General features: G+C 42.1%; 1 protein-coding gene across 2 annotated transcripts in view; it reads left to right on the plus strand.

Annotated features, from left to right (window-relative positions):
- The window catches only part of ttc7a (tetratricopeptide repeat domain 7A), a 68251-nt gene that overhangs the window by 27708 nt on the left and 13661 nt on the right, over nucleotides 1-26882 (plus strand). For both annotated transcript variants that reach the window (XM_085428920.1, XM_085428919.1), the window contains 7 exons: nucleotides 1657-1714; nucleotides 1819-1891; nucleotides 2000-2160; nucleotides 10192-10308; nucleotides 13534-13646; nucleotides 14179-14313; nucleotides 17855-18057. In XM_085428920.1, coding sequence (XP_085285046.1) covers nucleotides 1657-1714; nucleotides 1819-1891; nucleotides 2000-2160; nucleotides 10192-10308; nucleotides 13534-13646; nucleotides 14179-14313; nucleotides 17855-18057 — 860 coding nt within the window. The remainder of the gene's footprint in view (nucleotides 1-1656; nucleotides 1715-1818; nucleotides 1892-1999; nucleotides 2161-10191; nucleotides 10309-13533; nucleotides 13647-14178; nucleotides 14314-17854; nucleotides 18058-26882) is intronic.

Consider the following 26882-nt stretch of genomic DNA (forward strand, 5'->3'; position numbering starts at 1 on the left):
ACACAATCTGAAGAAATATATGGAGAACATCCTATCCAAAATAAAAACAATACCACTGGTCATTTGTTTGGAATTCCCTGAGAAAAGCAGCAGTTTGTGGTCATGCAAAGAAGAAGGCAGCCAGCTACAGAACCTTGTAATGAGTTCAGGGCTGATGTTGGGTTCACTTGATTTCCAATGGACACAGTTTAAATTGTGTCCACTGCCAGCAGGAAATAGCTTAGTCGACAAGTGTTAACTAGATCTTACTGTCTATGGGACTTTTTATTCTGGGTCTGTGAGAGTAGCATTGCCTGATTCAATAATTCATGTTTGCCTTATATTAGACTGGACCTTTATAAAACCTGTCAGTTCATCCACTCTCTGAAACAAGTTTATTTCCTGGTATTCTTTTTTCAAACTGCTCCCCAAAAAAGGAACCAAGCAACAAGTGTAGGGAAACTATGTCCATAGCCAGAGCTTTGCCCTGAGCTTAGTGAATTATCTGCTCTCATTGACCTCATACGAAATGGAGCGTTGGAGCAATCTAAAACCTGAGCGTCAGTCAGCATAATGCAAAACTGTAAGTGAAGTGTAGGTGAAGGCAGCTAGCTAGAAAACCTTGCGATGAATTTGAGCTGTTCCATAGGACACAATTTACCGTATTTTTCTGACCATAAGGCGAACCGGATTATAAGGCGCATTAAGGGAAACAAAACAGTCAGATAAGTCAAACTTTACTCAACTCATTCTTCTTGCTTCCTCCTCTTCTGTACCATTGATCCATTAATGTAGAATTATCTCACAGCTGCTCTATTCCCATGTTGTTGCTGTATATTAATGACTAACCTCGTATTGTGGATGGATTATCTCATTTGTTCTCCCGACTGAAGTTTGATCTGTTTACAGCATCCTGCCACGTTAACTTTTATTGTGATAGCAGAGCTGTAAGTTTTAATGTTTCAGAAATCTCTCAGTCAGAACATGGTATATTATATTAAGGTAAAAAATAGCGAGCTAACTTTCTGCTAACTCCGTAAAATTTCAGAATTTCCGGTTTCATGGATGCCTGGATGTTAAACTTAATTGTTACACCTGGTTAAGCAGCAACGCTGATCATTTTATTAAAGATGAAAGAAATTAGACAGTTTTTAACTCTCAGTGTACCGCAGTGTTTGTTTGACTTTGGGACCTGAATATGACGGAGTTTTGGACCCAGATTACTCCTCGAGGCTCCTGACTACGGCAGCCGTAATGCTCCGGCAAGCCATCAGGCGGTGCGGCTTCGTAGCTTACCAAAGTCGTACTAAAACATTATTTGACTAAAACAGATTTTTGAGCGCCGTGTACCACATAAAATTGGTTCAAGGCCAGTAAGCACAACCAGAATTCATACATGCGGTGCACCGGATTATAAGGCGCACTGTCGATTTTGAGAAAATTAAAGGATTTTAAGTGCGCTTTATTAGTCCGAAAAATACGGTAGGTCTCATTTCTGGCTAATAGGAAATAGTTTAGTCAACATCAACAATGATGGACTGTCTAAGCTACTTGTCAAGACACAGGCCTTCATATAACTGCCCCTGATTCCAACTCTTGTTTTAACTTGTTTGAACCGTAGTCCATCATCAGCTTTTATTTTTATCTGAAATTGTAAATTTCCCATTTTTCCTGCAGCTTCTCTGACCACAGACCGAAACGACTTCAACAAAAAGGCACTAAATGCTTTGAAAAAGTAAGTCAGGCTTGTTTCATTCTCTATCACGTGTTTCAGCCACGCAAGCGAGCCACACAGTTCAACAGTCCACCCTCACTGAGCTATTTGTCTTCCCTCTACAGAGCTCGTTCACTGGACCCTCAGGATGCGCAGATTGCCATGTACCTGGCTCTGCAGCTGGCCATCGTACGCCAGGTAAAAGCAAGCCAATGGAATCAATACTGAAGCATATTTTTTTGTTTTTTTTTGACAAACTTGTTTTTTTTCTTTTTCTTTTTGACAAATTTGGTGTTTATCTGGCAGGTATCAGCAGCTATGGAGCCCCTTCAGGCAGCTTTATCTCTCTGTGGGGATGACTTACACTCCCTCCACCTGCTCACCCTGCTGCTCAGTGCCCAGAAACACCACCGTCATGCTCTGGACACCCTTACTTTGGCCCTCGGCCAGCACCCTGACAACTTCAAGTAAAACCTACTATGCCATCCCACACACACACATGCACACACGTACGCAACAGAAAATGTTGGTGGACTGAGGATAATTCAATCGATCGCTGCACTTCTAACACTTTGTAGATTGTTTTTTAAGTGTGTGTGTAAGAGAGCTCCAGAGAGCGGTGCAGCCAGGTTCTATCCTAACACCAGTCCTCTCCGTAGGGATAGGGTGTCTGCTCCGCTACACAAAAGGCCAAGCACACACCACACACACACACACACACACACACTTGAAGCCTTATTTAGACGTGCCAGAGTGGAAGTCTGCATTGCGGTACCGATGCCCCTCATACACCCTTACCCTTTTAACACTGCAGCTCTGACCCAGACCTAAGCACTGCTGTCCTGGCTGAGCTAAGACATCCTAACACATAAACCCACCTGTCCGCTACGCTAAGCACACACACTTTGACAATTAAAGTGAACTCATTTTGGGCATGGAGGAAAGTAGTGATGTGAAAGGACATGTTGCAGGTTTAAGGGCTTGAACCTTTGACCTTTGGCTTCAGGGCTGGTATTACTAACCATTTCTTCACCTTTGTGCAGAATCATATTCGACCAAGACTTTTAAAGTATACCAGAGTTAATAGATAAAGTATTGTAGTAGGCAAAGTACGCAAGATCATAAGTATGAGAAAGTGATAAGAACGATTTTTAATTAGAATCCGGTTTGATTTGAAGCAGGTTGGTTGCAGCATGAGCCCATAGCTCTAGTTTCTTTCCTAACAGTATTTCACTCACATAATTCTAGTCATCCGGCACAAAAACATCTAAAAAAAAAAAAAACATGCTCATTAGCAGTGGGAAAAGCTCTATTGTATCTGACACTGACAACATTAACTATCAAGGCCAATTATTTCACACTAACAATAATTTGGAAGCATGTTGCATCATCTTTCTGATGTGTTTTCTTTCTATCTCAAAGCCCAGTCAAGCATTACAGAGTACAGCCATTTGGGGTCAGTGTTGGCCTCCACGGTCGCAGAGCAGACAGATGGGGTGCATCCATAGATCAGGAGGGAGAGGAAATGCAGACAAGAAAAAAAACAACAAAACTGATCAAACAGCGAAAGGAAGGAAGGACACGAGAGCCTGACAGAAGGAGAAAAACACAGAGTGGGAAAATCCAGGAAAGACACTGTTGATTACAGAACTGATTTACCGATCTGTGCTGTAGGTACAGTCGGTAGCTCGCATGCGTTCTCCCACTGTCTCGATGCACAATCACACACTCTTAGACACACACACCTCCTTCGCAGAGACACTTGACTGCTTTGACCCATTTAAGAGCTCTTTTCCGGGCTCAGCCAATCACATCACTCTCTGCGCCAGGAATCCCCATCGCCCCGGTAACCATGAGGTCATATGGATAGAGCAGGCAGCATCGTTGTTGTTTCCAAACTGTTGTTACAGATCACTACCAAGACACTGAGTCAGAAAAAAAGGAAAGAAAGAAGGAAACATATCTTTTTGTTGGTAGTTTCCTGAAAGGAACAAATGAACCATTAATCGAGGTTTGCCAGAGGTATTATTTGTTATTACCTGTAATAATAATTTACTGTCAAGTCAGTAACACATTGAAACTAAGCCATCAGATTAGTGGAGAGAGAGGCATACAGTAGCGATGTGAATAGGCTGGCTCTAGTTGCTTAAGCCCAAACTATTAGCCAATCAATAATCATGAAGTGCATAATAGCATTAAAAACATTATAGCTAAAGTGATAGCTGGTCTAAGTTGGATTACAAAGATAAAGTTATGAGCAGGGCACTGGTGAATATTTTTTTTTTTGCATTAGCTTTATACTGAAAGATTTTCTAGTGTCAGTCAGTGTTGCCAACTTGGCGACTTTGTCGCTATATTTAGCTAGTTTTCAGACCCCTGAGTGACTTTTCTTCTAAAAAAAAGTCGCTAAAAAAAGACGTGAAAGTGCGTATCAACAAGCTGTAACGCAGTTAGTTCTTCTTTTACTCTTATGCTGTTTTGTGGATCACAAGGTTTAAAACTACTTATAAACACACACAAAGTAACTCCACCAGAGTGCCTATTTCGGGTCACTTTTGCCGGTCCAAGCCCGGGTAAAGGAGCAGGGTTGGAATTGTGACATTAAAAAAACAACAATTGCTAAAAGAAATTTAATTTGTAGTTCTAAATAAACTCTAAATGCATTTAGGACATTTTTTACTCACTTTATGTCTCTTCCACGATGTTATTTCTCTCTCCAACAACATAGGTTACAATTAGATTAGCATGACCAATTATGCAAATTAGGCGATGATATCATTTAGCGACTTCTAGCGACTTTTAGGACAACCAATAGCAATTTTCCTTACTGAGGAGTTGGCAACACTGGTGTCAGTGTGTTCCCTTCTGCATCTCCCTCAGCTGCTCTCTTAGCAGCTGTTTTAGCAGCAGCAGCTAGCAGCTGATTAGCTTCTTGATATCCTCTTTCTTATCCTATTTTTATTTGCAGTAACTGTTTTTAGGTTTTTTTAAGTGATGTATGTGAAGCCAGTCAGATGAAGTGGAGCATTTTGGCAGCTTATGATGAAGTAGGTGGAGACCAAAAAAAGAGCCAAAAGAAGAGTCACCAGAAGTGCAACTCAAAATGCTAGTTGCTAGCTGCTAGTATCTGCCTCAATCGGTTCATTTTAACTATTCAAAATTGAATCTATGAAATAATGACAACCTTGTAATTCCCCTTTTCCTTCTTTTCACTTTCTTTCTCACCCTTAGCCAGCCAGCCTTTACATAATAAATTAGTGAGGAAAGCCAGATAAATTTAGTTTCAGTGCTAGCTATATAGCTAGCAAGTTGTAACCTGGTGGTGTTATTGAGTTGTGTGGATATGTACAGGCAAGAATAGCTTTTCCTAAAAAATTAACTAAATTTCTATGCAGATGACACTGTTGTGTGACTGTGTGGCAGCAGCTTTTTAGCTCACTGACTGAGCCATCTAAGGTTTTTCATAGGCACACCAGTGTTAAATCTCAAATTTATATAGTAATGCATCAATGTCTCCACCTGAACCTACAGAGTATGCTTGTTTCCATACTGTCATGCAGACAGAGAGGAATAGTCAAATATTATGACGGCCTTTTGCAAACACTGTATCACTGAACTTGCAATGCAATGCAACCAGCCACTGCAAACAGAAACATGGTCCTAAATCCATCCTAGAACATTCTGGACCATCTGGACTGAGGCCCATTTTCAGACCTCAAAGTCAGAGAATAAAAGATCCAAAAGACTTGGTGTGAAAGGATGTGTTTTCTCAGTAACGAGCTCATTGAATATCATTTGCTTTGAAAACGTGAGCGAGCATCTGAGATCAAAGCTCGCATTCCGCGACAGTCGTGCATGTGTGTGTTTTGTGTGTGTACTTGTCTGCTGTGGAGGGGGCGAAGAGGATGCGACCGTGTGTTTGAGATCGTAATCTTGCTCACGCATGTTTGTGTGTCACTGCATGTGTGCATGCATGTGTGTGATTCTTGTTTGCCACTGCCTCTCTGCACCACAGCAAACTGTCAGCTCACTGTAGCATACACAATTTCTCCTTCCTCCTTTTTCTCCCACATCCTCTACCCCCGGCTTCTGCCGTCTTCTGTCTCTCCGTCTCATCCTATCTCCTTCTTTCTTTCTCTTCCTTTTCTTGTCTCTCTTTTTTTTTTATCTTTCAGTCTCCATTTCTCCCTTTTCTTTGAAATTTTAATCACTCAGTAAAGAGGCATGCATTTCAATGTGAAATGGGATTCTGCTACAGATTGAGAGAGCTGAGGCAATACAGGGACGAGGGGGAGGGTTGCATGTGTGCATGTGTGTGTATGAGAGGGAGAGAGAGGAGTAGAGACAGTGATTGTGGTCTCACAGTTTGTACTAAAGAGAATGATTAATCCCAGCCTTTGATTCTGCATTCATCTAACGGGATGTTGCAGCAGGAGCGTGTACTGCTACATGTGTGTGTGTGTGATTCTGCACAAGCATGTGTTAGCCTGCACATGCAGGCCTGGATTACTATGTGCTCTGAGCAAGCATGGGTCTTGCGTGTTATTCTCTATGGATGTGCATACTGTATAACTGTATACTCATTATATACTCGAGTGTGACGCACACGTGCACTTTTCTGCATGTGTGCGTGCACCCATCTGCCTGTAGAGTATCCGCACTCTGATCTGTGGGAGTGCAAAATGAGTAATACTGTACATGTACCACTTTTTCTAAGGAACATTATTAGCTATTTTTATATGGAGTTTACGCTGGTGCTCACCGCTCTTAGCCAGCCACCACTGAGCTCTTACTCTGAGCTACACTACTCACTGCTATGCATCCTCAAACACTCCACTCTGCACACACCAGGCTCACTCCCAGGAGGCTGGAAATGACAGCCTTTGTAATTTCATGTGCAGTTTTGAATGTTGTAATCTTGATGAAATCTGTCTGTTGTGGAGCTGTGAGGGAGAGCACTGATTGTAATAGAGGAAAAGGCTCTATCCTTGGATGACTTAGATCAGTTGATATTTCTTTTTTATGTTCACAGTGAATTAATCGTGCAAAAACACGCTGTAGAATGAATATATGACTTTACTGTGCTATATTTTCAACAAACTTGTTTTTTTTATTTTTATACCTTCTAATATGCCATATTAGAAGCCCTATATCAGTGACGGTGACATCTTTTCCTAATTTTACCAATTTCATATGCCGATGTTCCTGTTTTCTGATTGCTACAAGAATAAAAATGTCTTGAATGCAAACATAAGTCTTTTTCAACCTTTCCGTTGTAACAGTTTGCTTCACTTTGCTGTTTTTCAGATGACGTTCATCATGTTTGATGCTACTGAAGCCTTTCACTAACCGAAAGGGCAAAACACATCCCTTTTTAAGCTTTTAATCTGAAAGTATATTCCAGCTGCTTTTACTTTTACCAACAAGTAAAAGATATTGGAATTAACTAGTAAATGATGACAATATTTGTACATAAAAGATGCAAGTAATGAAATTAATTGAGCTTTTCCCATCATTTTAGCTCCAGTTTTTATCAAAAGTAGTGCAGCCTAGTGAAATTTAGCACTACAAACATTATTCAAAAGCCTTTCAACACTTTCCAGAGGTCCGAAAACTCGCGTTTGATTATTTGCTACAGTATCAGAATATAGTTAGAAACTGGCATCTAGGGAATGATGATGGTCTAATCTAGCCATGAAGCCTACAGGTAGATGCCGGGGTGGTGGATGGGTTGAAAGAGCAAGCAGCAATGCAGGGCAGTAGTGGCAGCATTGACATATCAGCGGGAAATATGGGAAATTTACAATTAAATAGACCAGCAAATCGGGATGGTGTGTTTGCCATATTGCATGAGGGGAGCGAGGCGTGTAATTCACCATCCGCTGTCTCCCAAAAATATTTTTTTGATGCAACATTGCACCTAACAATGTCTGCAAAAGGCTCACATATAGTGGGAACTCAAGAGCTGAACTCATAGTGTTTATGCAGAGGAACACTTGAAGCTCTACAAATAAGATTTAGTTGATAGAAAATGACAACCATCTTCTTGAAGATGGTTGTTGTTGTGGGTGGCTATGGCTCCAGAGGTGGAGCAGGGTATCTACTAGTTTGAGGGTTGTTGGTTTAATTCCTGGTTGTTCTAGTCTGCATGCCAAAGTATTCCTGAAGAAGATACTGAACTCTGAGTTGCTCCTGATGAAATCATCAGAGAAAACACTTAAATATAGGGGAAAATTCTTGGGTTAATGACACATGTTGTATAAAGCACTTTAGGCGCTTCAGTACAATGGAAAAGCGTTATATTGAGGTGAGCCAGTCCTTTGAATATTCTAAAAGATGCAGGATATTAAAGCAGCAAGAGACATTTCTTTTTAGTTTTATAGTTTTATCGTTCATTGGATTATATTGTATCCATGTTTTCATGTTGTTTAGGCCAAATTGTGACGCTACCATCATAATGTTGCAACAGAGCAACATTTTTCCAGTCCTCTGTGGTCCAGTTTAGGTGAGCCTATGTATATTGTAGCCTCAGCTGACAGGAGAGGTACCCGCTGTGGTCTTCTGCTGCTGTAGCTTGTCTGCTTTAAGGTTTCATCTCTTGTGTGTTCAGAGATGGATGCCTTGGTTGTGGCGATTGGTTGTTTGAGCCCCTGTTTCCATCCTATTAGGTTGAAGCACTCTGGCCAATCTTCCCTTGGATCTCTGGTATCAACAAGGCATTTTCACCATTCCCTGCAAAGCTTAGAGATGGTTATGCGGGAAAATCCAAACAGATCAGCAGTTCCTGAAATACTCAGACCTGCCCGTCTGGCACCAACACTTAAATCACCTTTGGCTGATTAGAGAGTGATCAGTGAGTGTGCACAATATACAATAACTTGAACTTCATTAAATTAAACAAGGGATTCAGAACAACAGGGTATCTTTGCTGATTTCAAAGCACTTTTTTAGTTATGTAGCTCCATTAACCATATTAATGGCCTCCTATGAACTCCAGTTTTCTTTCAGTTTCAGAAGAAACTTGCAAATTTATTTCTTTGCAAGCTCTTATTTTGAAATTACCATGAAGGAGTGGGTTTCATTAATGACAAATTGAAACTGACTGGAAGAAAAAAGCAAGATTACTGTAATTTATCTGTGAATGAGTATGAAATTTATATTATTTGTTGTACAAACATTACACAATATAAGTTTTACATGCTCATTTGAAACTCAGCAGCTTTATTAGAAAATAATTACAAACTTTCAGGTTACACGGTTCTTTGTTCACGTGAGATACACCCACACACACACACTTTGTCACATCTTAACACTTAGATGGGTTTACATCATCACAAAGCTTCTAAACGCTTTGTCACACCGGTAACGGGGAGTCTAGAGAGATGCACACAACCACACGTACACACTCTGGTGGACTCCTACTGGCAGGCGTATCCTTAACTCAGCGTCCCTCGGCAGCACTTGTCATCTGCATGTCAGCAAATCCAACCCCGTTCCTCCCACACTCGTACATTTTTTTCTTTTCAAAAATCCCTCCATCATTGCTTCACACCCTCCGCACACACTCCCTTCTCCCAGCCGTGCACCGACCCGTGAGTCAGTAACGAGGCGCATTTCAACAAGAGTTTTCTCCCCTGACACGAACTCCTTTCGCTCAGCCATTGATCCTCACCTTCCCTCCATCACTTCATCCATCTCTTCTTCATCCCACCGCCTCCCCCCTCCAGACTCCCTCCCTCCCCCTTGACAGGAGAGCACAGAATAATTGGAGGAGCCTTCAACAGAGGCAGTGGACAGCTTGGCGTCAGATGTTGCAAACACCATAGTCTCTCTGCCTCTTTCCCTCTCTCCCTCCTCACACTCATGGATGAGTGATGCCCATGACAGACCCCATCCTCTGAGAGCCCCTTCTGGCAATTACTACACACACACAACGGCAAACACACACAAACACACACACACACAAACACACAGACATACAGACTTTCACATCAGAGACTCCCACATCACTTAACCAGTTGTCTTCAACTAAAAGGGCCGAGCGGAAACACTCTACAGCCTCCTCTCATCAGCCTCTCAACACACACACAACTCTTAAAGGTTGTTGTTGATGACTATCTTTACTGTCTCTGCTTCTGTTGATCCATATGTGCATTATTCTACATGCAATATGTTTATGGGCTCTAAGCTCCCAGGTACTGCACTAGCACAAACACACATGCTTGCATGCAAATTTATGTCTTGTGATGTGTTTTCTAACTCTTGTAACCAAATAAGGTTAAAGTCTGTTGCAGGGGATAATAGCTGGTAGCTTTTACATCCCCTCCAATCTTTTATGTAACAATAAGAACTGTTCAAGGCTTTCAATCTCATGCACTCAGTTTACAGATTAATGTGCATATTAGTTAATCTTATATGAACAGATGTTCTGGTTATAAAAACAAAACAAAACAGTTCAAATTTAAACAAAAATGCATTGTGGCTTTTTCTTGTTCCAGTTTGCTGTTCACAAAGGTAAAGCTTGAAGAGGTGCTGCTCGGCCCGGCTGCAGCCCTGCATACCTGTGAGGAGATGTTGCAGCACTGGCAGAGCCGCTATGATGTCAGCCGCTCCAGGTGAGCATGCACAAGAGAGATAAGCATTGGCGCTACTTTGTTTATCGTGCGCTGCAAAATGTGCATTACCGTTTAGCTCAAATAGTTTCTGTGCTGTTGTGCACGATGAGGCTGGGAGGGGGCGGCTGTCTCTGCTACGGTGTTATTCAGTGTGTGTGTGTGTGTGTGTGTGTGTGTGTGTGTGTGTGTGTGTGTGTGTGTGTGTGTGTGTGTGTGTGTGTGTGTGTTCACGCATTAATGCTTTTTCTGATATAATGTTCTACCTGTGACCTGAGTGCTTTTGAGATGTTGACCTTTTTCATGTTTTGAATACCAGAACTGACATACAGCAAAGCTCATTATTACCCTTCATAATAACTGAACACTAAAGGCACTACCAAAACCAATACAAAAATACAAATGTAAAAAAAAACAAATGCAAAAATTATATTTATTTATAAATGAAGGCTGGTAGAACGATTACAGACAAAAATTTGCATGGAATTTGTATTTTCTTTGTAAAAATTTCCCATCTAACTCTTTATTTTCACATAGTTCCTGAAGGAGCTAGGAGGATGAACAACAAATATACTCTTTGACCATTTCTTAATCAGAGTTTAGCATGAAGTCAGTTAAAAGTTTTAGCTCCTTCATGCCATTGCTCAAGAGCTCTCTCTTGGTGGTGGGTCAGTGAAGGTCTGTAGAAGCGTATCTGAGGAGAGACACACAGGCCTTACAGGGTAGGCATCAGCACCCTGACTGCCATTAGGTATTGGGTTAAAATTCTGGTATGGTGGGTCCTGTGTTTCTTTTGGTGCACAGCAATTCCTGGACTCATGTGACGAGAGTATGCAGGCAGCTCCTGGAGCATGAAGGAATTGATACCAACGACTGTCTCGTGCTCGCCTGACCAACATTTGGACAAAAAGTGGTGCACTAAGTTAAAGCATCAGCTAATGCTAGCTAGTTTGCTAAGCCAGGTACCTCCATAGACTCTATTTATGTATTACACAAACAAAATTATACCTAATAATAAATACTAAATGTTGACACATTAGAATTTCACTGACCAGAACACAAGAAAAAATAATTTAGATGGTCCATACCTCACATCAGGTGATAATCATTGCATCCAGTACATTGGAGAGGGCCACTTCAATGACTCAAAGTAGCTGATGACTGACTCTCAGGCATAGCTTCCACACTAAACTCCTTGTAGACGTGTGTGGGTAACACCAGTAGGTATTTTTTTGAAATCTCTATTTAAATTAGAATAAAGCTCATTTTAATAACTCCAGGTTTTAAAAAACTACATCTACTGACTCACCACTTGAATCTGATTAAAAACGGCTTCACATTTTATGACTTTTTCCAGAAATAAGGTTTCAAATATCTTTTCCCCCTGAATGTTGTGCATTTACTATGCATCCACAAAGCTGAGGCTTCACTAATGGCTCAGTCAAGTGGTTCTTGAATAAATGGCATGCTGGAACTTCAGGAAGTGCAGTTTCTGCTACAGTAACAAGTATAATGCTCGACATCACACTGGTTACACTGTGAACCTCTGCATGGAAGCATGCATTAGTGTTGCTACACAGTAGAGCTGGGCGATATGAGATTTTTTCATATCACGATATGTTTTTTTCATTTCAGGCGATAACGATATCTATCACGATATAAGCCAAATAACTATATTTGTAAGATTTAAATGTGCCGTTGCTCACAAGTAAAATCTGAAATAATCAGCAGCTTGTTTTGATTTAAATATTTATTTCCCATAATAAGTTGAACAGAGTAGATGTAATTAAGGAACATGAGACTTTTTCAGATAAATAAAGGCAAATATTGCAAACTACACAAAAGGCAGCCGCTAAAGCGTTTAAGTTTCAAAATAGAACAAACAAAGCAGACTAAATTGTCAATTCCACTTAGAAACAAAATATTAATTCTAAAAATAAATCTTAGTTTGTTTTACAGAAGAACAGACAAAACTGACTAACTTTTGTCAATATCAAATAAACTGAGAACTAAAAGGAAATTCTCAATCTCTCCTTGTTGTATAGCTGAGCTTTTCAAACAGTTTTAACAGTTACTTTAGTCTGACAAAAGCCGAATGACGAATTAGCGCTTCCAGTCAGAGACTGAGCATGCACCGGTTTATTGTATTTCCAGACTTGCTTTCAGCACAATTTACAGTGCGCGCTACTCTGTTTGACTTGAAATAGCCGAAATACCTTCACACTACGGAGCTTCTATGGCTCTTCCATTCGACAATCTCTCCAGCATTGGAACCATCATCTGTTTTCTCTTCGGTAACCTTCAGTCACGCTCTCGGTTGATTTTCTCTAGTCGGCGCACTCATTTCCTCCATTACCCAGGCGGCACGGCGGCTGGCTGCTTCCCAAACAAATACACACGTGCGGCTTGGCACTTGTGCTGTACGTAACAAGTCACGTGACGTGACGCTGCGGCTGTGATTGGTTCGGCTCTGCGCTACTTAATTTGGATTGGCTGTTCTTTTTTTTTTCTTTTTTTTAAGAGGACAAGAGCAGTGAGGCCTATCGCAATAGTTTAATTTTTCTATCGAGAAAAATTTATTTCGCAATACATATCGTTATCGTTCTATCGCCCAGCTCTACTACACAGTTAGCTCGCTAGCTCATGTTTCATTGGCTTTTTTCTTTGACCTCTCCTTCTAACTTGATACAGAGAAAAGATGCAGGAGGAAAGAACTGAGGAAGCTAATAAACTTTAATGTGCAATTTTTGAGACTGCATTTATTAAGGAAAAATGTTGTACAAATATGTATTTTTAAAAATGGACAAATACTTTTCAGAACAATGTAATTTAAGCTAGCCTAGCCATTTCAAAATGTTTAAGAATATCTATCTATCTATCTATCTATCTATCTATCTATCTATCTATCTATCTATCTATCTATCTGTTGACCATTTCCTGACTTATTTTTCCTTTATGCTGCCTTCATGTTAAAAGTGAGTCATTGATACTTTTTAGCTTTAGCATAACCTTTAGCATAGCAAAATGCTAAAAGCAGAAGGAGGACCTGGCTATCGCACACCTTTGCTTTTCCTTTTCATTATTAGCAAGCGAGCTGTAATACACAAATTATGTGTATTAAAGCCAATTTATTTAAGATGGACTTGATCTTTAATTTCAGTCACAGGTGGAATCTCACGGATAAAAACAAAAACAGTACATGTGAATGTCCTCTCTGATGTGTTACAGCGAGACAGATGACAGCAGCAGTATACCGATGCCTGAGAGGACAGAGGTCAGCCCCAGCGGCAGGAAACCCTCCATCCACCTCACCCTGCCTGACTTCCAGGACACCTCCACTGGTCTGTTCTCTCGCTTGCTCAAATCTTTTAGAAACGACATGTCACTGTGCATATTTGGATTGCAACATGCCGAATTGATTAGTTTAAGTTAAACACATCCTGCTCTCTCTATGGCTTTGGGTAAATAGCAGTGAGAAAGGTGAATTTGTAGGTCAGTCTAAATCCCCCAGCTTTTGACCTATTCTGGATTAAAAGCCCTGTTTGCTTGTCTGCAACCCAGTTCCGGAAACCAGATGTGCTGTTTAAATATCAATGATGTGACTCACACCTGTGTTTAGAGCAGGATCTGCAACCTGCACATTTAGTGTTCAGGGATTCAGGACATTATAGTTACTGGCTTTGAAATATTTTACTTTTTTTTCTCTACGGAAGAAAACACAGTTTCTGTCTGCTTCTCATCAATGCTAACATATGCATATTCATTGTTCAGGTTGTAAATCACCACTTTAGTGTTTAGTTGGTTTAATGTGCAAGATGAGGAAACATTTGCAGCACTAACAGCTCCCATTTCTTACCTATGATCCTGCTTCAGGTTCACAGAGTCCTTCGTCAGTTGCACTATCCCGTCTTGAAGCGGCTCTGTCCGAGGTGTCAGACCTCAGCTCTACCCGTCGCCATGGGCCCACCTATATTTGGACCATCCTGGAACGCATTTGGCTGCAGGCTGGTATGAGAGCGCACACTTGAATGAAAATGATATTTCAGGAATTATTGTGGTTGGGATCTTTTGGGATTTGAACCTCTTTTCATCCTCATCCGAGATACAAGGTCAGCCCATATCGTGAAACCATGTTGGGGTCCATGAGCTTTAACTTACTGGTGAACTAAAAATGAAATAAAGACAAAGCTTGCATTAACTTTGCTGGACAAATGAATCAGATTCAATGTTTTATCCTAGTGATCTGAAGCCCAACAGTAAGAAACCATTTTAGTCATCCAGTTTTTTTTAAATAAAAGCTATGAAGCAGACAACGAGGCCACAGCTCAGCAAAGCATGACAGTGTTTTCATGAGCAGCACCCGTCTGCTAAAACACCATGCTAACACGTTAGCTGATAGATTACCTTGTTCACACTGCTGGTTCAGTATACTGGCATGCTAATGTTTATCAGTAAGCACTAAAGCCAGTCTGCAGTTCATGTAAAAAGATTGCAAAAAGATTGTGACTCGAGTCACTAAAGCCCCTTTTCCATTAGTACCTACTCACCCAATGAGAGTGGTTGTTGTTATAGTAATGTGTCCGAGCGTCCCGTGACGTAATTAGCATGATCCACGAACGCTTAAACAAAGGTGGATGTCGACGCAACAGTATACCTGCTGGTTGGTCTGTAGCTTTTCGTCAGACTCGGGGACCACGGCGTTGTTGGTGGTTTTGATTTTCGTGAAGGAGACGCTCTCATGGCTCACTGAGTGATTCCCCGACCAGCCAATTGTTGGCATGCAGTCTGATGATGTCACATTTTAGTACCTGCTCAGATCGCTTATAACCCCGGCCGAGCAGGTACTATTTTAGTATCTGGTACCAGGTACTGTTATCTAATGGAACACCCTTAAACCGTAGTGAACCGTGCCGAGTCAATCCGAGTGGGTACTAATGGAAAAGGGGCTTTTAAGCAAAATGAATGACTGAAGCAAATTACTGGTAAACTGTTTGATAGTTATTGAAAACCTAAAACTTACATTGTTGACTTCATGCTGAGGCAAATATTAGGGGACCTTCAAAGTAAGTAGTCTTCATCCTGTGGCAACCATAAAAAATTCTGTGGTAGTCCTTTCAGTGAACTTCGACCAATGTCATAGATCTGCCTCGCTTTCTGTACATGATATTGACAACAGAGAGCGATCACATCCACGTCGAACGTGTGGAGATTTTAGTTCCTTTATGCTACTATACACTGTAAAAGGAGCATTTGAGTTGTAGTTCACATAATGTAGTGTTATAAATAATTGTCCATGATGCTCTGTTAATTTAGAGCAGCTTGTGGCATAAATCATACAGTGTGTGGCAGTCTAAGAAGTTATCTAAGCACTGTGCGTAGGTCTTTCTGGTGATGTCACAGAGCAGTACCAGTACCTGATACCACAACAGGGCATACTTTTCAAAATAAAACAGGAAGTAACTGGAAATGGCAACTGAGTTAACTCACTCAGACACCAGATGCAAATGTGTCTTTACAGTAATTGCCTCAATAGCTATTGAAACATTCGACTATGTGTCAGTGATGCCCTCACCAAAGAAATCCAGGTAACCCTACAGTAAATACAAATACAATCTCCGCTGGCACCTTTTAATGAATGTGCGATGTTGCAGTGAATGAAAGCTGTGCAGCCTCGCTGTCTTCCAACGCCTTGCTGACCTGTTTATCAGCTCAGATGAGTTTCAGTCGCTCAAGGGAGTGAGACACTGTTTGTGCGTTCGGTTCATTGTGAGCGTGCGTTTTTGTTTCGGGCACAACAGTCACTGAAATTCTCAGAGAATATTAATTTTGCTACATGCGAAACCCTGGAGAACGCAGCGTTACAGTATAGCAGATTTTTGGAAGAGAATATCTATTTGCAGGCTTGTTGGTGTTTAAAATGAAATAGCTGAATAGTTGACACTGACGTGTCTCAGTGCTTAAATACATTTGGCCACTGCTCTGTTAATTAAGGAGACAATGCTCAGTTATCCACATTGCTGTTGCCTCCACCCTTCTTCAGCCTACCTGAGGAAGTTCACATAAAAGAGCAGAGCATGAGCAGGAAATGAAGGCCGAGGATCTGTTGCACTTGGCTTGAGTGGATGAGCCATGAGAGGCAAGAATGGAAATGCACACAGCGAAGATGCCTTTGCTGTATTCGATGCTTTACGACACAAGAGGGGTTGAATGGAGCCAAGCAGTCACGTCCCCCGTGGCTTTGTGTAATCTGAAGGTTATTTTCTATGTGTAACCTCTGAGCCTCTGCTATTCATCTGCTGAGAGCAGTGTGTGTGTGGGAGAAACCAAGGGTGTGGCCCCTGGCTCAAGGCTGGACACCAATCCCCCCCCCCCCTTCATTCTTTCATAGCATTCCTCTTCTCATCGGTCACTTCCTCTTCTTATCTTACATTCTCTTTGGCCTAACAGAAAAACGCACACACACACACGGCTCTTTAAAAGGAATACATTTAGCAGTATGCGAGACTCACATACTTAGCTCTAAACATATAAATATTCTCTGTGCATGCAGGCACTGATCTAACAGTTTTTTCCTATGAGCAGCAGGAGAAAGTCTTACATAATCGCTCACTGAAACCTTTTTCCCCAAAATGAAGCCATGAAAAGGAACCCTGAGGCAGCTGAAAAGGGTTTTTGTTTTTTTTCTTCCATTTTTTTGTTTTCTCATCTCGCAGAGGTAGCATGCGTGCACTAAGTATTTCCCATCTGTGCATCTCTGAGACACAGGTAAACAAACAAAACATCCGCTACCAAACACACACATGGGTTCTCTGCACTCGGGAGCAGACGGCTCTCTCGATGTATTTGCACAACAGCCCTCTCTGTAACACGTGCGCACAATGCTGTCAGTGTTTTAGAGCTGAAGGGTTTCCTTCTCAGGGTTTCTCTGCCTGTTGACCCAATGTCCTCTCACGTAAATGATTGACAGGTCTCGCTGAAGCATCCGGTCCGCACATTGGTCTGCTCCAGCTGAGGGGGCAGGTCCTGTGGTCAGCTCTTATTTTTGAGGTCTTATTGGAGAGTAAAGTGCTTGTGGGCGTGATTCTGACTTTGTGTGTGTGTAAACATTTGTGTGTGGGGTTTGTCCTCATCTTCCCAGCAGCAAAGAAAGGAGGCAGGCAGCTTTAATATGTGATGGCCATATTAGGCAACAGCTTCATGACTTTCAGCCACTACATCGCTCCGACTCTCACTTTCATGGTTTGCGTGTGTGTTTGTGTGTGTGGTTGTGTGTAGTATTTGAGCACTGCACAGATATTATTTTTACATGATGCTGCTGAACTCACAGCAAAGTTCATCACAGTTACTGTCACAGGGTTACTCAGGGCATTAATACTCTTATTCTCCTCTTTTTCTTTCTCTGGCTCTCCATCTTTGCTTCATCACTTCCTTTCTTTTATTGTTTTCCCTCCTCTGTCATTCTGTCCTTTTTCTTTCCCCCCTCCACCTCTTTTCCTCTCTTGACCTTTTCACCTCCTTTCTTTACTTCTCTCTTCGTGTCATCCTGCAGGAGAGCTGTTCATGGCAGACAGTCGGCTTAAGGAGGCTCAGTTCTGTATAGCCGAGGCCAGTTCGCTCTTCCCCAACTCTCACTCTGTGCTGCTGCAGCGGGGCCGCCTGGCCGAGCTCCGGGGCCACCTGGACGAAGCCAAAGGCCTGTATGACGAGGCCCTGGCCATGCATCCTACAGGAGAACGGATACTGGTGCACACGGTGAGAGATAGCGGATGCTTTAGAGCAGGGGTGCCCAATCCCGGTCCTCGAGAGCTACCGTCCTGCAGCTTTTAGATGCATCCTTGTTCCCACACACCTGAATCAAATGAATGGCTTGTTATCAGGCCTTTGCCAAACATGATGGCATGCTGAAGAGATCAAACCATTTGATTCAGCTGTGTTGGAGCAGGGATGCATCTAAAAGCTGCAGGATAGTAGCTCCCGAGGATCGGGATTGGGCAGCCCTGCTTTAGAGGCTGCAAAATTAAGTTAGAACTTATGTAACGCTCTGCTCTTTCAAGTGTCACACATGCAAACATGGTGTTCAGTATCCTCTCTCACACACATGCACACAAACACATGATTGGCTACAGTGACATGTTTAAATGCTATAATTTAGTAAATTAAAAATTAAATCAAAACTGACGTAATATGCAAGCGGAACATGTGCAAACACTTATTTGATGTCTGCTAAAAACACACACACACACACACACACACACACACACACACACACACACACACACACACACATATTAATGAAGTATTTGCAGTGCTTCTAGTTGACTGAGCAAAGTTATATAAAAGTGTACTTCACGCGAGATCTTTTACATTTGGACTTGCTGTGGATTAGCTCACACGCTCTGACTCAGACAGTGTAGGGCTGTTTAATGAAGTTAAAAGTTTTCTCAAATTCACCAAGTTAAATTACGTCACAATTAAATTGCATCAGCTGCCTTCAGCCTTCATAAACACGCCTCCCAGAGAGTAGGAAAAGGCTTTCCTCGCAACAACAACAGCAATACGTGTAGATAAAAGTACATTTCAGGGGACTTTTGTCAGTCAGACTAAACCATGTCCCACTGTGGTCACATGTTCTTATATACACAGTAGCAACATGGCAGTGTGCGCACACATTTTTAATTTGATATTTGATAACAATTTTTTGAGTTATTATATAGATTTTAATCCATCTGATCAAACAACTAAAGACAGCACTCAAGACACAGATGAATTTGAGCTCTTAGCACTTTTATATTCAGTTACTGTATTAATCTATAACCTATACACTGTATTAACAAAAGTAATCACTCACCCTTCCAAATCATTGAATTCTTGTTTTCCAGTCACATCCACTGGCTGACCTCATCAATGTGCTTCTGGGAGAACGGTCAAAAACTTCAATAAAGCCTTCCCAGATTAAGCTGTTATATCACATTTCGACATCATTTTAAACTCTATAGATTATGAATGTGACGTCACTCAAGCTCATATGTGTGTGAATGCAGACCAGTGAATACTTTTGCCAGTATAGTGTACATAAAATGAAGCGGCTGCGGATTTACTTTAAACCTGCAAACCAGCAGGCGGCGACTGCTCTGAATGCAAAAATGAAGACAGATTCTGTTGTGGTTTCTCACAGGGTGCGATTTGCACATTGCATGAGAGCTGTCTGCCGTGCTGGATGTGGTACAATCACTGGCTGATAGAGAAGAATGTGCATTTGCCCGACTGGTTGGCAGTGGTTCCTAGAGGTTGCTGGCTCTCACTGGGTGAAATCGGATTTAAAGAAGGTGCTCCACCAAAAAAACAAAACAAAAAACCCTACAGTGATTGCTTTGGTTGCTAACAGATTGCTACAGTTGGCGTTTGTCTGCAAAATCTTGCAAACTACTAGGCGAGTGGTAGTACAACTTAAAAAAGTGTGGCACAAATCAGAAATGGAGAAGGTTCACTTTCAAAGTAAAAGTTTTGCTCCACAGATACAGTCATGTTTAAGGAGTTTTACTTCTTAAACACGACTGGTGAACAGTCTCCATTTCCTGTTTGTTTTGCACTTTTCACAGTTTCCTTAGAGCTCGGAGAGTAGCTGTGTTTGTAGACAAGGACTTTGCTTCCATTCAAACTACAACCACTGCATTATGTTAGCAAGCAAAGCAATAACGAGGATGTTTTCACCAACCCATGCAGGAACACACATTTCTCCCTAGTGACAGATGGTTGCCAGGAGGAACACTTTCCATCTCTATGATTATGTGACTTCCTAGCGACTCCCATCAACCTGCAGCAACCACTTGCAATCATTCAAGGAATTTTCCCCTTGTGATGGGTGCTTGCCACATACTCGTGGACCTGTCTGTACATGTTCTCACTCCCAAAGTGTAACATTTTACGCTAGGTGACAAATCGTCGATATGTTACGCTTCCGGGCACCCAACATGTCCCTATATTACGAGATCGGAAAAATGAGGAAACATGAGAACCGTTTGGAATGAATCTACACATACTTGTTCATTTTACTTAAATCGCTTTGTAAAACACTATCTAATGTCATTAAAGTTCTGGTTAACGTTAGGGATAAGGTTAGGGTCAGGGCTGGAATACATGGCTGGAACGAGTAGAGTCATTCTACTGGATTTCATCCATAACCAGGCGTGTAGCATAAAAACGCAGAAGGTTTTGCGTTCGCCTCTGGAGTGACAACGGGCTGGTCTGTAGGCCAGTATGACTGGCTTTTTCTTTTCATTTGAGCTTAAATAGTTGATTGTCACACGTCAGAAATGGTGGAAGAGTAACGTCACGTGGTTAAAGGTTATGCGTCTGCAAAACCTAAGAAGGAATCTGTGTGAAAGCAGCCCTCAGCTTCATCTATGACCTCAGAACACTTTTCTGACGAGTTTATGGTCTCATAGGCACAGCTTGAAGCTTCACAGCAGGACAGCAAACCAGTGGGTGATGTTGCCTTTATCATAAAGGCTATAATTGTAACAGATGCTTATTAGCTGCTAATATTAGCAATGGTAGCTTCTTTGCTCTTTTAGAAGCAAAACAAATCCCTCATGTTTCAAACGGCTGTAGATTATATTAGCCTCAGAAACTTAGTTGTACTGCAAGTTAATTTGGAATTTTCTTGTTTAAGCGCATTTTTTAAAGTTTGCCATGTGCTTCTAATAGTACTTACACTGTTATAAGTATAGTACACTTATACTGCCTCATACTGTTCATACTGTAATCGTGTAGTCTTTCTCTCCTCTGTGGCGTGCTGTACTGTGTCATTGTCAGAACTCTGAGTGGTTCAGTCCTGTTTATCGCAGTGCGTTGCTGTCGTCCTCTGAGACGTGCCAATTTGTTGCAGGCAAACCTGAAATTTCAGAAAATAGAAGCAAACAAATTTTGCTCCATCACCAGCAAATGAAAAATAGCGCTTAAAGACTCACTCTCTCTTTCCTGATCACTCCCCCACATTTCTTTCATCCCAGCAGATCCTCTTTCTCTCTCACTGCCGCACTGTAAAGATCCTCTCTCGCCCACTTCCACCCACTCCCTCGCTTCTCTCTCGCTCTCTCAGTCTGTCTTCCAGATGATCCACAGGATTAACCACAGCTCTTCTGACCTTTGAACTGACTCTGTTGTCACAGTGAACGAACCAGAGAGGGATATTCCTCAAATCCAAACGCAGCACTCGACACTCACACACACACACTCACACACAATGACTGCGGTCTCCATAGTGACCGGAGATGTGCTGGCTGATATCACTTTAGCCTTCTTGTGACCACATAAGGCTAGTGCTTTTGCTCCTGCAGCGCACTTTTGGATGCATGTGCGTGTGTCTGTGTGCGTAGAAGTGCAGTCCCACTGGGTTAGACAGAGGTACGCTTCTCTTCCATATTTGGCCTGTGAGAGAACCAATCCCAGGGGGTGAGAAGTTGAAACAAAGCCAGCTGGCAGCGTCCGTCTCTGGGTCTCTTACAGGACAGATGTGTTCTCAGTCTGAGTGTTTGAGTACGTGTACGCATGTGCATGTGTTTAGGCATGACTGTGTTTGTGTATGCCAGCCTTCCTCCACGGATTTGGAGCACATGTGGACTACTTGGGCTTGCTTTTTTTAAGTAAACTATATGTGTACACTTGGACAGAGGCACACATTGTAATAGACACAAATTGACCCAAATACAAAAATTCTGCTTGTAGAACACTAAAGTTTATGGACTATACTATGTTAGGCATGCTAATGGAGGCTTGCAGTAAATAACTGCATTCTTGCATTGTTATGGAGCCTGTGGGACAATGTGTGGGACATTTTATTTGGAGCTTCGCCCATATTTGTGACTTGCATCAGCCGGCCAGAAATGAGCCTACAGTTACTCTGTGGTGCTGTGGTGCTGTGCGGCTCTGCGTTCATCCATTTATTTTTACACAGTATCTGCTGTGGACATTTTGTGTGCCAGTGGCCCATTTTCTGCTGTGCCTTAAGGGGAATTCTTAAGATATTCTTGGTAGATATTCTTACACCTCAGTTATTATTCTGCAAAAGTACCTACTGTACTTTCCATGAATGTCCTTAAGATGTTTTCATGGTAACTATACCTTTCTGTGGCTCAACAGTTAATGTGATCTGATATTTATTGTGGAAATGCAATTTCATTAGGAGCCTGTTTACAAGTGGTTTCCGTGGGCTTATCATGCGTGCTCAGTGTGTACTGCACTGTACATTGCTTTCACTAGAAGATCGGGGGCCTTTCTTAAAGTCATTTAAGCTGCATATAAACTGTAAAAGATACGTTGCTTCCAGATTTAGGAGTGAAGCCAGTGCATAACTACCTTAAACGTGTAATGTTTCTTACATCCAGTTGGGGGAGACTCATCGGATTGCAAGAAGCAGTGTATGTTTAGAAGTCAACAGAAAAACGGCTGCTGACTCGATCTATCCTCTCAGTAAATGCTTCCTTGCTAGTTTCACGTCTTATTTAAAACAACATGATGTTAATTTTGTAAGCTATAGTCTGTTTTTTAAGTTAAAAAGTGTGACAAAGCTCAGAAGCTAGTGTCACCATTCAGCAGTCTTCTTGAAATGCTGCAGGCGTTGTCTGAATAATTTTCATTTCAAAAGTCACTGACATTAAACTGTTAGCTTCGATACAGTTCAGTTTAGTTCAGTTTTATAGATATAAAGCCAAATCACAACAACAGTTGCCCCAAGAGCCTTTACATTTTAAGGTAAAGACCCTACAATAATACAGGGAAAATAATCAGACGACCCTCTGTGAGCGAGCACTTTGGAGACAAGGGGAAGGAAAAGCTTTTTTTAAAAAGGAAGAAACCTCCAGCAGAACCAGGAGCAGAGAAAGGTCTAAGTCTCCTAACAGCCTGTGAGGTTTCCATGGTGGGTTCTTGTCCTGCCTAATTGAATCCTACAGCAAGGCTTTGTGAGTCTGATGTTCCATTTGAAATCACATTTCCTCTTCAAGGAATACTTTTGTGAAAAAAAGTTATACTGTTAGATTTAGCTAAGAGCGTCAGGCCCAATCCACATGCCTGCGCATTAAACCAGAATTGAAAGGTGATTATGTCTGATTAGCCGAATTATCCAAAAGCCACCAAAGTTTTTCAAAGTTCTAAGACATTTTCTTTGACATGAGTCCTTTATAACACAGCATCGTGTAGATTTTCCACTCTACCCATGTTAGACGGGGAAAGGGAAATGTGAGTAAGAGAAACCCATTACTGGAATCGATGCAGAAGCTCACCAACCCATGCAATGTGGCTACCATCTTCCCTTATTCACCCGCACACTTCTTTACTCACTGCACTTCATGTTAGCATCAGCTGTGTCCACATGGTTTCTCTGTAAGAGAGGGAAAGAAACGAAGCCATCAGACGGTGACTCACTGCTCTGGTCAGCTGCTGGTTTTGGAGTATTTTTGGATGGATGGAGGGTGCGGTAGTGAGGGAAACCAGTATATGACTATAGTATGGTGTTTGTAAGTGTGCAAGTGTGTGTGTGTGTGTGTGAGACCAGGATTTTCAGTTTAATTTCTCGATCGCTGCAGTCCACTGGCTACAACTGAGCATGCATTACGTTTGTCTATCATGGGAGTAGCTATTACACATTTGTCTGTTTGTGCTGTTAACCTCATTATGGTAAGCATTTGGTCGACTTGTGCGTATGTGTGGCATGTGCGCGTGTGTGTTTGTGTTCTGACAGTTAGCTGATCCTGAAACATGGCCCAGCCTTGCTTCCGGCGCGGTATGCAATGAATCTGACCCACTCCCATCATCCTCCACATCTCATCTCTCCTGCTCTGTAGTGGAGCCTGCTCTGAGTCAGCCACACACAAATGCACGCTTTACTTTCGGCCCTCTCCAACGAACCCATATTCGTACACAGCTTCACATATGCATGCATACTCTCAAGGACGAAGGCTTTGCGCTCAATGAATTAATCGCGTTCCAATTATCAAATGCCCCCCCATGCCTGTCTCACTCGCTCGCACTCTCTCTCCTCTCTGCGTGTGGGAGGGGGTGGTTGTCAGCTGATTAGATAATGCAAATACATTATTTATATCACTTTGCTCGTTCTCGCCGCTTTATGGGATTGCCTAGCAACCAGGGAAATTTATTCTATTGAGCACGACCTCTGATAACCATGGAGAGAGAGGGAGAGAGAGAGACTGACTGTATGTGAGAGAGTGAGAAGATGGGGTGGGTGAGTTGATGGTGGTGGTGGATGCGGGGAGGGGTGCAAAAAGAAAGACGATTGGGAGTTGGCTGGTGCCTCCGTTGCTATGTATGGCTCATCTGGGCTCACTTATTTTTTCCTTTTTCTTTGACGCCTCTCCTTTTTTTCCCCTTCCCCCCCCCCCCCCCCTCTGTTCATTGTTCTCAGTTTAGCTCGTTCTTGCTCACTCACACTTCTTTCCTTCCTCTCTTTCTTTCTTTTCCTTACTTCTGAGACTCCAGTATCAACTCTGTCCTTCATTCTTTTCCTCTTTCCAAGTCGGTACGTGTGTTCGTGCAAGTTTGTGCGTCGGTCTTTGTTCCAGTATATATTTATATAGGCGATGTAATGTGCTGTAAGGTGAGAATGTACTTGAAGGAGTCAACCATAGCCACACTGTATGTGCTGCTTTTTCCCCAAACAAACACACACAAACATGCCATCCAGGTGCGTGAAGATTTGTGTGGTCATATCACCCCAACAAAAGTGAAAGTAATTAATTAAAATGTTTTAATCTCGGTAGGAGTGTGTGTTATGTACTAAATTCTCCTGGACATCCAAATTAACCAGCGATGCCAAACAGATCAGGATGGGACAGCAGGCCTTTTGTACACTTTGAGGAACACCTCTACCAAAACTTGCTTATTCCCTTTCTGTTTGAGAGCTAGGAACAGGAATATTACCGCTCAACTACTTGAATGCTGAATATAAAATCACAGCCAGTCGGTATGTAGATTATCATGACACACATGAACCTTTTGGCAACCTTGAGTCAGAATATTTTCTACAGTTCTCAGTTCAAGGAATACTTGTGTGAAATAAGTTATACTGTTAGGTTTAGATAAGAGCATCGGGCCTTTTGACAGTTTCTTGAGTGTCCTGTCAGACACTCAAAGCACAACAGAAAATAGTCCAGCTCAGATTTTGCACTACAGGAAGGTGCCTGGATAGAGGGTGCAGGAAGCACCTCTAGGAGAGTATTGGCGCACTTTTTGCACAACAGCACAATCTCACATCGAATAGACTGTAGTGAGCTGGGAAGTTAAAGACCATCTTGCGTCCGATCCAACTAGACATTTGCACCTCTGTCAGGTATCGCCGTTGAAAAGTTCCTAATTATCGCACTGTATGTTGTATTAAAGGTTAAAGTATCTCGAGACAGCCGGGGGTTAAGAACCCACTGTGGAGGTCCTAGTGGGACTAGATACCTTCTAACCCTTTAGTACCCAATGCCTTCAAAATATAAAGAGATATAATGGCTGGCCAGCAGTTGGCAACACAATGTCACCCCCTGTTTTGGACGTTTGAAGCTGTACATGTTCATTCTACGTTGGTTTGCCAAGTGGTGGATGACTCTGAGCAAGCTGATGGGATCTGTATAAAGAGTTTCATATTTCACTGAAGTCATAGTTCTCCACACATCTGGACTCTGCCTTCGGTTCATTTCTCCACGTATTGTTCTTGGTGTTTATTTACTGTTTGTTTGTTTGGTTTTTTTAAGGGTAACATTAAGAGCTCTTGCATACCAGCATTAATATATTTTCTAATGATAGGTGCACACACTACATTCACCATCTCATCAATCAACATACGTTTCCACAACTCAAAGCTCCTCTTCTGCTTTACTTTTGCTCTATGAAATAAACACTGAAGAATGGCGGTACGTCTAACAACCTCGAAAAGCTGCTTCAACTTGCCTCCCAAAATACTGAGCTGTCAATGGAAGAAACAGTAAACTTAATATTACTGCTGTCAGCGTTAATCTAGTTAAAATGATATTAACGCCATAACCGCATTATCGCGGCAAATCTCCGTTAGCTCGTTAACGCGGATTGCCGCGTGCGAGGGCTGCACGGCGTCAACGCTTTAGCGCGGTTAGCTCGTTAACGCGGTTAGCTCGTTAACGCGGTTAGCTCGTTAACGCGTTAGCGCCATGCAGCCCCATGCACGGGGCGATACGCGTTAACTCGCTAACAGAGATTATCCGCGTTGATGCAGTTATGGCGTTAACGTCATTTCAACAAGATTAATGCTGACAGCACTACTTAATATTAATCCAATAGCAGTCAAAGACAGGTCAAGCCAACATAGCAGAGGTAAATACTAGAGATGGACCGATCCGATATTACGTATCGGTATCGGTCCGATACTGACCTAAATTACTGGATTGGATATCGGAGAAAAATAAAAAATGTAATCCGATCCATTAAATATCACGAAAGCACCTCACAAAACTTGCAACACGCCATAACTCGCCTCAGAACGTTAGCACGTCGGAGCAGTATGCATCACGTGATAGAGCGGCTGTGGCATGCGGGACCTG

This window comes from Rhamphochromis longiceps, linkage group LG13 (assembly GCF_057381845.1).
Source record: "Rhamphochromis longiceps isolate RC_006_pf linkage group LG13, R_longiceps_female_GT1.1, whole genome shotgun sequence".
Classification (NCBI taxonomy): Eukaryota; Metazoa; Chordata; class Actinopteri; order Cichliformes; family Cichlidae; genus Rhamphochromis; species Rhamphochromis longiceps.